At 40.6% G+C, this 12,878-nt stretch overlaps 1 protein-coding gene across 1 annotated transcript in view; it reads left to right on the top strand.

Annotated features, from left to right (window-relative positions):
- acoxl (acyl-CoA oxidase-like) overlaps positions 1-12,878 on the top strand; it is a 392,592-nt gene that overhangs the window by 80,753 nt on the left and 298,961 nt on the right. The window contains exon 10 of the mRNA XM_072551478.1: positions 2,464-2,498. Within this exon, the coding sequence (XP_072407579.1) occupies positions 2,464-2,498 (35 nt within the window). The remainder of the gene's footprint in view (positions 1-2,463; positions 2,499-12,878) is intronic.

Genomic DNA, 12,878 nt, shown 5'->3' with positions numbered 1-12,878 from the left:
CATGGACTTAGCATTATTTGATAACTTCCTCTGTGGGTTAAATACCTGCATGGTTTGTCATCTTACACCCTCCCTGGGACTGTAATAGTCTGCTCAATATTTCTGATGTGCGATCTTCCATCTGTATTGAAATATAAAGTGCTGACTTCTTTCTTCACAGATAATGCCTGAGTGTTTTCCATTTATATAAGAGAATCTGTTAATTGTACATTGTAAACAGGTGGTTAGTGTTCACTTGGGATTCACCTGCACCCAAAAAGTGTCCCTTTTAAGGGGTTGACCAATTCATCATTTTTTCATTTATTTTAGTTCACCCAAAGTAATATAGATTGGAACAGACTGGAAATATTGTGGTTATGTTAAAAGATATGTTGTGGACCAGACCAACACCTCCTCAAATTTTTCAAGGAGATAACCTAGACCCTAACTTTTATCTTATTTAAAGGCAAGTATAGGGTGCTGTCTTTCAGATGTAATTCAAATGGTGACACTACTTGGCTTAAGCAAAACACATTTTATTCTTACCTCAAGTTAAAGAACAAACAAAAGAAAGAAGAATTGGCAGAATTTAACAGAATAATAGATTATTTAACTACTAAATAGCAACTGTTCCAATATAGTAACATCCCATAAACACACCCCTGGAAAAGGCGAAGTTAGTAAGGCAGATTGTTTCACATGTGATTCTGACAGCAGAAAGAGAGCCCAAGTTTTGAGCTGTAACAGAGAGGGGAGAGAGAGTTTCCACAGCCAACTTCAAAACCTCGATAACTACTGAAAGCCAAATTAAAACCCCGGTTCTGTGGGAGCCTGATTCTACTCATTCATGCTGCTTTTATTGTTCTGACTTTTTAAAAAAATCTAAGTCCTCATAAGCTGTTTACTTTAATGGCTTGGAGGAGATTGCTCGGAATCTGTGGCTCAAAACCAAAAACATATACAAGGTTCAAATGCACCTCTAAAAGCCATCCTATCGTCGCTGATATATGTTTGTAGAATGTATCTCCTATATAAAATTGAGCAAAGGTTAGCTCCACTTCTATTCTTCACTACCTAACTTTGTGGAATAGCATTCCAAGGTGTCCGTACCACATCCATTGCCAACATGGTTAAGGCAAAATTTGTAAGGAGATGTACTCATTGGAAAGCATGTTGAAGCATTTTAAAACAATGCTTAAAACTCAACTCTTAACCAGACTTCTGGTCACTTGCCCTGATATCACTTCAAGTGACAAATTTTGCTTGACATTATTCCTTTGAAGTGACTTGTAACATTTTATTGCCTTACACTATAGAAATGCAAGCTGCTGTTGAGTTTTCTTTCTATATTTTTGTTTGTAATGTTCCCAGTAGCAATGGAGATTTTGGACCATGGATCTCCAACATGTAGGAAATGTTTGTATGAAGTAAATTTGCTTTAAGTATGTATTGAACAATTGACTTAAATACTGCTTAGTATCAGAATTAGTTGGTGGCACACTTAAATGTAATTCAAATTGCGTGTTCAAGCGCATAATCAAAATTAATATCTTGGTGAATTACTGAAGAAGTGCTTCTTGTTGAAGGTGTAGTCTATATTGAACTGAATATTAGACAGAGGCCCCATTGGCTAGATATGAAGTAGTTGACATACTGTGTCTTTAAGGGGTGTATTTTTCATGAGTTTTTTTTGAAGTGAAGTTTTAAGGCAGAGGTGGCGAGCAGTCTATGAGAGCCATGAGAATAAACAGCTTCTGAGGCCTTGGAACAATAGAAGCAGCCTGAATGGGTGTAGTCAAGCTCCCACAGATGCAGGATTTTTTGTTTTAGCTTTCTGCAGTTGCTGTTGGGGAAGAAGTGGAAGCTGTCTTTTCCCTCTCTCAGTTACAGCCAAAAGCGCTCATGCTGCGCGAGCTGCATGTAAAACAGTCTATTTTCTGAATTTGCCTTTTGCCAAGGATGTTTTTATGGGATGTTACTATATTGGAATAGTTAATTAACAATAGTTACCGTACCTATTATTCTGTTACGTTTTCCAATTGTTATTCCAATTCCTTGATCCTTTTGTTGTATTTAACTACGATGGATTAATAAAGCGTGTTTTGCTTTAAATTCCAGTAGTTTGACCAATTGAATTACATTTGGAATACAGCACCTTACGTTTACATTTAAAATAAGAAAAGTTAGGGGGTCTCGTTTATTTTTTGAACATTTTGAGGGGTTTGGTCTGTCTGAACAAATCTCCCGTGGCATTCCTTGAAGAAGGACAGGATGTTTTCTCAAGTCCTGACCATCATCCCTACCTTAGCTAATACCATCAATGAAAGGAATTAGTTACTCACTTCATTTGTGATTTGCAGAATGACTGCAGAGTCTGAATTTAAAAATAATTTACGAGATATGAATCACAAGTTTGCCAATGTGTTAAAACACCACAAATGTACAATTTCTTTAATATAACATGCTTTTTTTTTACATTTTCAGCTTGGCCTGACGATTGCCATTCGTTATAGTCACAGGTAAATCCAACAAATATTTTTCAATCTCTCTTTACATGGGAAAAAGGCAAAAAAAATCAGATTTCTTAACATTGTGGTTTATGTTCTGGACATGAAAAGGGGAAGTACAAGCTGTGCTTTGCTGACTCATATCTTCCACATATTAAGCTTCAGTTGTCGCTTAATATAATGGTCTTCATTTTTGTTGCAAGCAATAAATTTCCATGACAGGGCAAAGCATGTATCTATGTCTGCAAGCACAGAAACCACCATAGCTAATTTCCTGGCATCCCCAGAAACCCCCCTAACAGACAGTGTGTCGCTCCCTATGTGCCACCACCCACCCCCCACAACCCCACTTCTACCACCTACACAAAAAAGATCCACTTCCTCGTGGGTGGTTGTGTAACTTCACAAAACTGAATCTTGCAAATAACTCACAGTTGTAATTCTGTACATGAGAAAACAATGCAATTGCACTGTGAAACATATGGTGGTGTTGTGTAGAAATTTTTTAATGCAGTATTAAAAGGGAATCATGCAATCTTGAGAAAGGCAGAACCCTGAAACAGGCACCTTTTGAAAATGTCTTGTGCTTATTTTCATATTCAGGCTGAGTTGGTTTGTTTTGAGACGGAAGTGTATTGTGATGTTGGATTATTATTGTGGTGATGAATGTCTTTATATATAAATCAGTAAATTTGGTATTAGAGAACATTACTATGATATGCAGCTGGAATTCATAATGCACTGCATCTGAGCTTGCCAACAGCATTTTGGTCAAATTTTTGACTACCTAAGTGTGCTTATTATTTAATGAATTTATTTCCTAAATGATTTTGCTGTCAACATTTGATAGGAAGGGTGAAGGGGGCAGAGCGGAGGTGACAATGTCAAGGAGTTAAAATGATCATTAGTGTTCACAAGGTTGCATTTTTCTTACCCTGCAACACTCTTCATAAACACAGCTTTCAATTTTTGCTCATTCTTTTATTTATATTTGTATCCTCTCTCTCTGACCTTTTCCCCTCAGTCTATGCAAATAATGACGTCTCTCACTGTTCACAATCCAGTGCCATGCATGTTTCAAGCATGTGAGAGTTGCAAATATGGTAAAGCCGGCTGTTTGATTGGGCAGACCCATTTGGACCCATCCCATCCAAATCTGACAATTATGGCAGCACAGTAGGTGTTCTGTAAGATAGTTAAATGGGGTCAGTCTGGCTTTTTAGTTTTTCTCTTTCTCTGTTTATTACTATTTCCCCTGGCTGAGATTAGCTAATGCAGCACAGACCATAAGAAATTGGAACAGGAACAGGCTGTTTGGCCTCTCAAGCCTGCTCTGCCATTCCATAAGATCATGGCTGATCCAACATTCCTCATGTTCACTTGCCGCTACTGATCAAGAACCTGTCTATCTCAGTCTTAAATATACAGAAGAACTCTGCTCCCGTTGAGAGGACATTGAGAAGTAACTGGGGTTACTGGACCCAGCAATAGCTATTTACCTTGACAACATCCTGACTATAGTACTGAAGTCCCATCCATCTGAACTATCTCCCCAAACTTTTAACAGCTTATGGTACTGGCATCTACTTGACCATGCTGCAGGTCATTCCACCCATGACCAAATAAAGATAATTTTGCCACGGCCAATTAAAATCCTATTAACGGATCCATTAAGGGTGTAACTTAAGAAAATCGAGGTGAGTGGTATTCTAAGATAAAACACTCCTGTGGCTGGGGCTGTAAATGACAAAAATAAATGAGGGCACTGGGCAGACTTATCACTGGATGTTACTGCAAGTGTTTTTAAGGACGTGTCCTCAGCATGTACCTTGGTATTGCCACCTATGATTTATTATTAAAAAGTGAATAAGGGAGAACTTGGCCTTCTCACTATAATCTTCAATGCACTATTTTCGGTATCTGACTAAATTGGGACACCACACATTTTATTGTCACTTCTCTACTGATCAGGCTTGTTGGCTTCCTTGTTTGTGCCTTGCTTCAAACGGTGCCTGTTGCCACTGAGTCCCCTGCTGATGACTGTCCTGGAATAGTAACCCCAACTGCCCTCTGTCTGTCTGTCTCTCTCTCTCCTGACACATCATGCAGCTTTCTGGAGATCAACTTCTCGATCTCTTCCAGTACATTCCTCCTCATTTTTCTCTGAAGGGCAACCAAACTCCTCTTGCCAAACTTTGTGCCATGTCCAGTAGCCAAGTTGCAAGGTGGTTATCATCATCTTTATGATGCATGTCAGCCTCCTATCTACGCCACAAGAAACCAGTAATCTATTGAACTACAGTTTGATTCTACGTAAGTGCCTTTAATGTTGAGGAAATCCCAAAATGCTTCATAGAGGTGTAATCAGGTAAAAATAGATTCAGAGATAGTGGGAGGCATGACTAACAACTTGGTCTAACCTTCAACTCTCGTCATTGTCACTAACTTTGTGCTCACCTCTTGGTGAACTCCTTGTGGAAATCCATTCAGTGGATATACAATGATCTTGCACAATTTCACTGTGCTTTTCACCTTTGCAAAATATGAAGACCATCTTCATATATCTCTTGCAAACTATACATCCTTAACATTTGCTTCATTTTCAAAAACCTTTCAAACCTTATACCCCTATTATCAGGATAGAATTGCTGGCTTAAGCAGGCAGCAAGTGTGAGATGCCTGTCTTATCTTGTATTTGGTGTTTGTTTTTATTGTGTTTGCATATGGAAATATATTGACAGGAATTACTCAGTCTGAATCACCTTTAGGCTCGCTTCAAATAATGGTGAAGTTTAAACCTGTAACTCACTTTGGTAAATAGTATAGTGTGAGAAGACATGACTGAAGTAGAACAGTGCATTTTAGACTGCTTACTGTGGAAAATACTTCATGTGGCAATACACTGCATAATCCACCTACAGCTTTGTTGCTCGTGGGTTTTGAGGTAATTCCCTCATAAAATATTTTCCGTGTTTCAACAACCTATTTTTTTTTGTACAGCCTGTGTACATTTTGGGTGCACATTGGTCAAGAGTATCTTATTCTGTTGTGTCCTTGGCTTGTGTTCCATGACCATTTTGTAAAAAGATGAACAATTCCATTTGATTAATAGAAGATCCAGACTAACTAGGGTGCATTGATCTTTGCGTAAGAACTTATTGCTGATATATATGTGAGAATTTATTGCAGACCTTGTTGTTGTTCCTCACTTTATGATCTGAAAGTTTCCTCTTATCCTCATCACTTCATTTACAAGAACAAAATGATCCTGCACATTCTCCTAGGCATGAGGTGTTGCTGTTAATCTTTAACAAGGTGAAAGACTTATTTGTGAGAGATGATACAGATCGAGGTACTTTTGATAATTTTAACTTTTAATTTCCTTTTTTTTCTGGGCTCCAGATATGTATTTGTGTTTCTTTCCTGAAATGACCTTTGGATTAGACCATCAAGGGCTAAATATAGGTTTTTCTATTTCTGTTTCTTAAGCATGCAAGTTTCATCACTTTTATTGTGAATGCAAGTGTTGTCTCCTAACAAGCAGTGAAATCTTTACTAAGCAGCTGCCACAAGCAAACCTTGGACTAGGTGGTCAGGCCTAGCTGGGAAATTATACTTCTACCTCTGAGACAGAGGTCATAGGTTTGACACCCACTGCAGACATTGGGAACTCCATTTAGGTTAGTGTCTTTGGATGCGTTTCCTCAACTACAGGAAGTAGGCTGTTCAACAAAACACATGTAAGGATGTATGTGGGAAATACCGACTGATTTCTACAGCATGATTTATCTCCCTTTTTGGAGATGGTTGTCACAGTCCTAATGTCCAGTGTGGGACTTTTTTCTTCCTCCTCTGTAGGTTGAGTGCGTAGAAGCTTCAGGTTCCATTTCTGAGGAATTCAACTGGAATGTTGTCAGGGTCTCATGCCTTATTGTTTTTCATCCGTTTAATTACTTGTTGCAGCCATCCAATTGATGTAGTTCACGCACAGATTTTATCACAGGCTGCTGTGAGGTGACCTTAAGCCTATTAGCTGTCACAATATATTCATGGTTGAGGAATTGTTTGAAATGTTCTAATCAATGTGGACAGATGGTATTGTCATTCATATAAAGAGAAACCCCTATCCTATGAGTAAAGGGATGTTGCTCATTTGATGTGGATGTCGGATTTCTGGAGCTTTCTCTTCCTACCTTTGTATTTGCACAAGTGCCTTGAGCTAGGAGGTCACGTAATTCAGTATTGGTTTCATTGACTCGATCCTGGTAATGAAAATGCTTGAACACAATCCTGTGGGCACAGGCGTCTAGTACAATGGAATTCATTTGACCACACTGTTATGGAATTGATCTAGATGTGTGAAGATTTTCCAGTGAGTTGCATTTTGAAGTCCTGGTTTCAATCAGACACCTCTAGGACTCAAACAATGATAATTTTCTTCTGGAACTTCGAAGCGTTGCAATGTCTTTGTGTTAGATGGATGATCATCACCAATCAACGAGTTTATGATGTGTCCAGTAGACATGAATCTCTACATCAATTGCATAATAAAGACAACACTTGGATCTTTGACCTAATCAACAAGGACATAACCAATGACGTGTCAATGTTTTGATCTATGATGCCTCCAAGTGGTTTTGTGTTCATCCTTTAAGTTTTGTGATAACACACTTTACCAGCAGAAAGACACAATTTTCATTGGCTTTTCCCACTCTGTTTTTATCAGCGGCCCCTCTCCAGACATCAGATTAACTGTCAACCTTGATACTAAATGTCTCGCATCAGGATTGTATCAATGACAGAGCAATAATGCCCCTGTCACCACATTAGGATTCAGCGGGGTGACCATCAATCAAATGCTGATGGCCTTTTTTTTTAAGCCCCCACCAAGGTCCTGTTTTCCCATACAGCAAACTCGGGGTGACAGAGAAGAGTTTCAAAGACAATTGAAAGCTCTCCTAGAATTGTGGAATATTAACATTAATGGTTGGGAGGAGCTTATTACCAATCATGCGCAATGATGACAACTTATCCTTCAAGTGCATTGCACTTTTGAGACTCAACATGAGGCAGAGTAATAGCCAGAATAAAAGAGGAAGCAAATTATGCACTGTACTTTCCACTAACTCATAGGACATCCTGAACCATGTGCTCAAAGAGAATCTGCCTCATGCATGAAGATCCATGGCAGAAACTCAAGATCCTCAATAGACAAAACCCTCGAATCGAGGAACAGACAACAATCGGGTGACACAGCAGTACGGATGGAACACAGCGATGATACAATCGACAAGTTAACTTCTTATCTTTCATGTGGATATGAAAGATTCCATGATATTACCCAGTGAATTGATGTTCTGGCCAATATTTATTGTTCAGCCATTAAAGGTATAACTGATGAACTAAATATTTTTCTCATGGTGACCTGAGGCTTTCCCAAGTATAAACTAAATCACCTTTTACTACAGTCTAGCACTTCCCAGGTACTTCTTTTAACGGTTGTGAAGTGTTTGGAATTGTTCTTTGATCCAGAAAGGGTCAATTCACATTCTATTTGAATTTAGTTTAATTTATTGTCATGTGTACTGAGGCACAGTGACAAGCTTTGATTTGTGAGCAATACAGGCAAGATCACAGAGTTAGATAGAATGAGTAAGCAAATAACAGGTAAACAGTGGCAAAAACAGCAACGAATGTTAAGAGTTTGAGAGTCCATTCAGTATTCTAACAACAGTAGGGTAGAAACTGTTTCGAAACTGGCTGGTGCGTGTGTTCAGGCTTCTGTACCTTCTCCCCAATGGTAGAAGTTGTACAAGAACATTGCCAGGTGTGCTTGGATCTTTGAGAATGTTGGCAGCCTTTCCTTGACAGAGGGCCTGGTAGATGGATTCTATAGATGGAGGGTTGGCCTTTGTGAGTGTCTGGGTTGAGTTCACCACTCTCTGTAACTGTTTCCAATCTTGAATGGCACAGTTCCCATACCAGGTAGTGATACATCCAGACAGAATGCTCTTGATGGCACACCTGTAAAAGTTGGCAAGGATATTCGCCAACATGCCAAATTTCCTCAGCTGCTTGAGGAAGAAGAGACGTTGTTGGACCTTTGTAACCAGTGCGTCCACATGAAGAGTCCAAGAAAGCTTGTTGTTGATAACCACTCCCGGGAGCTTGACACCCTCCACTTGTTCCACCTCTGTGCTGTTAATGTGTAGGGGGACATGAGTAACATCCTGCCGAAAGTCAATAATGAGTCCCTTGGTTTTGCCAGCATTGAGAGCAAGGGTGTTCTCAATGCACCATTTTTCCAGGTCTTCCACCTCCCGTCTGTAGTCTGTTTCATTGCCATCTGAGATTTGACTGACTATGGTGGTGTTATCAGTGAGCTGGTAAATGGCATTAGTCTGATATTTGGCGACGCAGTCATGGGTATACAGTGAGTACAGTAGAGGCTGAGTTCGCACCTCTGGGGGAATTCCAGTGTTGAGTGTCAGTGAGGATGAAATATTGTTCTCCCTCTTCACTGATTATAGCCTGAGTCAGGAAACTGAGGATCCAGTTGCAGAGAGTGGGGCTTAGTCCAAGATCACTAAGTTTAGTAAACCGTCTTGAGGCGATAATAATGTTGAAGGCTGAACTGCAGTCAATGAGTAGGATTCTTACATAGCTGTCCTTGTTGTCAAAATGTTCTAGGAGGAGTGAAGGGCAAGTGATATGGCACCTGATGTGGCTCAGTTGGTCCGATAGGCAAATTGGAGTGGGTCAAGAGTAGTGGGGAGGCTGGAGTTGATTAATACCATGACCAACATTTCAAAGCACTTCATGACCACTGAAGTTAGGGCCACTGGGTGGTAGTCATTGAGCCGTGCTGCATGAGCCTTCTTAGGCACAGGGATGATGTTGGCCCTCTTGAAACAGGCAGGGACAGTGGCCTGCTGCAGGGAGAGGTTGAAGATGTCCAACAAAATCCCTGCCAGTTGAGCTGTGCATGCTCTGAGTGCACGGCCTGGTACTCTGTCTGGTCCCATCACTTTCCATGGATTCACATGAAGGAAATTGATGTGACCTTGTAAGCTGTTATGGAAGCAGCATTAGCTGAGTGTCTCTGGCTAAGTACCTACTTACAAATGAAAATTTTCATTAAACACCTGTTGTGCATAAATAACTCATCAAGCGGTTTGCAATATTGTAATTACTTTCTGGTTGTCCATTACATTTAATATGAATGCATATAACATAGAAGTGTAAATCATGCAAGTGAAGCTGATTACTAAACTTATCAGGCTTCAGCATCTGATTAATCTTTTTTTTTGTGGCGACCCAGTGTGTTGAAACACATAAAAATTGCATTATGATGCATTCAAATAAGTGTTCTTGGTCCCTTTCTGTGCCACATGAATGCTGTAAGGGTTATAGAGTTTTAGAGTCATACAGCATGGAAACAGACCATTCAATTCAACTTGACCATGCCGACCAAGTTTCTCAAAGTAAACTGGTCCCATTTGCCTGCGTTTAGCCCATTTCCCTCTACCCCTGCTTATTCATGTACTTGTCCAAATGTCTTTCAAATGTTGTAACTGTACCTGCATTAACCACTTTCTCTGGCTGATCATTCCACATGCGAATCACCCTCTGTGTGAAAAAGTTGTCCCTCAAGACCCTTTTAAATATTTCTCCTCTCGCATTAAATATTCACCCTGTGGTGTTAATTCCTCAATCCTAGGGAAAGGCCTTTGCTATGCCCCCATGATTTTATAACCCTCTATAAGGTCACCCCTCAACCTCCCACACTCCAGTAAAATAATTCTCATCTTATTCAGCCTCTCCTTTTAGCTCTAATCCTCCAGTACGAGTAACACCCTTGTAAATCTTTTCTGCACCCTTTCCTTCCTATAACAGGGCAACTTGACACAGTACTCCAAAAGTGGCCTCACCAACATCCTGTACAACCATAACATCACGTCAATTTTTTTGATTATTTAAAAAGTAAAATGCTGTGGATGCTTGGAGATTTGAAATAAAAACAGGAAGGCCAAGAATCTCATCAGGTCTGCCAAGATTTGCGGATGGAGAAACAGTTAATGTTTTGAGTTCATTGGCTTTTCCTCAGTTACAAGTAAGACTCATGTTGGACTTGAAACAACTCTGTTTCTCATTGCACAGATCCTGCCAGACCTGATGAGTTTTTCAAAATGTTTTACATTCATTCCTTTTGTTGGTCAAGTTTGGAGGCCTGTGACCAGCGGTGTTCCACAGGGATTGGTTCTGGGTCCTCTTTTGTTTGTCATCTATATTAATAGAGTCCTAGAGATATACAGCATGGAAACAGACCCTTCGGTCCAACCCGTCCATGCCGACCAGATATCCCAACCCAATCCAGTCCCACCTGCCAGCACCTGGCCCATATCCCTCCAAACCCTTCCTATTCATATACCCATCCAAATGCCTCTTAATTGTTACAATTGTACCAGCCTCCACCACTTCCTCTGGCAGCTCATTCCATACACGTACCACCCTCTGAGTGAAAAAGTTGCTCCTTAGGTCTCTTTTATATCTTTCCCCTCTCACCCTAAACCTATGCCCTCTAGTTCTGGACTCCCTGACCCCAGGGAAAAGACTTTGTCTATTTATCCTGTCCATGCCCCTCATAATTTTGTAAACCTCTATAAGGTCACCCCTCAGTCTCCGATGCTATAGGGAAAACAGCCCCAGCCTGTTCAGCCTCTCCCTGTAGCTCAGATCCTCCAACCCTGGCAACATCCTTGTAAATCTTTTCTGAACGCTTTCAAGTTTTACAACATCTTTCCGATAGGAAGGAGACCAGAATTACATGCAATATTCCAACAGTGGCCTAACCAATGTCCTGTACAGCCGCAATATGACCTCCTGTACTCAATACTCTGACCAATAAAGGAAAGCATACCAAACGCCTTCTTCACTATCCTATCTATCTGCGACTCCACTTTCAAGGAGCTATGAACCTGCACTCCAAGGTCTTTTTGTTCAGCAACACTCCCTAGGACCCTACCATTAAGTATATAAGTCCTGCTAAGATTTACTTTCCCAAAATGCAGCACCTCACATTTATCTGAATTAAACTCCATCTGCCACTTCTCAGCCCATTGGCCCATCTGGCCTAGATCCTGGTGTAATCTGAGGTAACCCTCTTCGCTGCCCACTACACCTCCAATTTTAGTGTCATCTGCAAACTTACTAACTGTACCTCTTATGCTCGCATCCAAATCATTTATGTAAATGACAAAAAGTAGAGGGCCCAGCACCGATCCTTGTGGCACTCCACTGGTCACAGGCCTCCAATCTGAAAAACAACCCTCCACCACCACCCTCTGTCTTCTACCTATTGAGCCAGTTCTGTATCCAAATGGCTAGTTCTCCCTATATTCCATGAGATGGAACCTTGCTAATCAGTCTCCCATGGGGAACCGTGTTGAACGCCTTACTGAAGTCCATATAGATCACATCTACTGCTCTGCCCTTATCAATCTTCTTTGTTCTTCAAAAAATTCAATCAAGTTTGTGAGACATGATTTCCCATGCACAGCATGGGAATCCTGAATCTGTCCTTGCCTTTCAAAATACATGTACATCCTGCCCCTCAGGATTCCCTCCAACAACTTGCCCACCGCTGAGGTCAGGCTCATCGGTCTATAGTTCCCTGGCTTGTCTTTACCGCCCTTCTTAAACAGTAGCACCACATGTGCCAACCTCCAGTCTTCCGGCACCTCACCTGTGACTATCGATGATACAAATATCTCAGCAAGACGCCCAGCAATCACTTCTCTAGCTTCCCACAGAGTTATCGGGTACACCTGATCAGGTCCTAGGGATTTATCCACTTTTAACTGTTTCAAGACATCCGGTACTTCCTCCTCTGTAATCTGGACATTTTGCAAGATGTCCCCATCTATTTCCCTACAGTCTATATCTTCCATATCCTTTTCCACATTACGTACTGATGCAAAATATTCATTTAGCAGCTCCACACAAAGGCCGTCTTGCTGATCTTTGAGGGGCCCTATTCTCTCCCTAGTTACCCTTTTGTCCTTAATATATTTGTAAAAACCCTTTGGATTCTCCTTAATTCTGTTTGCCAAAGCTATCTCATGTCCCCTTTTTGCTTTCCTGATTTCCCTCTTAAGTATACTCCTACTTTCTTTATACTCTTCTAAGGATTCACTCGATCTATTCTGTCTATACCTGACATATGCTTCCTTCGTTTTCTTAACCAAACCCTCAATTTCTTTAGTCATCCAGCATTCCCTATACCTACCAGCCTTCCCTTTTACCCCGACAGAAATATACTTTCTCTGGATTCTTGTTATCTCATTTCTGAAGGCTTCCCATTTTCCAGCCGTCCCTTTACCTGCGAACATC

Source organism: Chiloscyllium punctatum, chromosome 3, assembly GCF_047496795.1.
Source record: "Chiloscyllium punctatum isolate Juve2018m chromosome 3, sChiPun1.3, whole genome shotgun sequence".
NCBI lineage: Eukaryota > Metazoa > Chordata > Chondrichthyes > Orectolobiformes > Hemiscylliidae > Chiloscyllium > Chiloscyllium punctatum.
The sequence above is the reverse complement of the archived record's forward strand: the minus strand, read 5'-3'. Positions and strand labels throughout refer to the sequence as shown.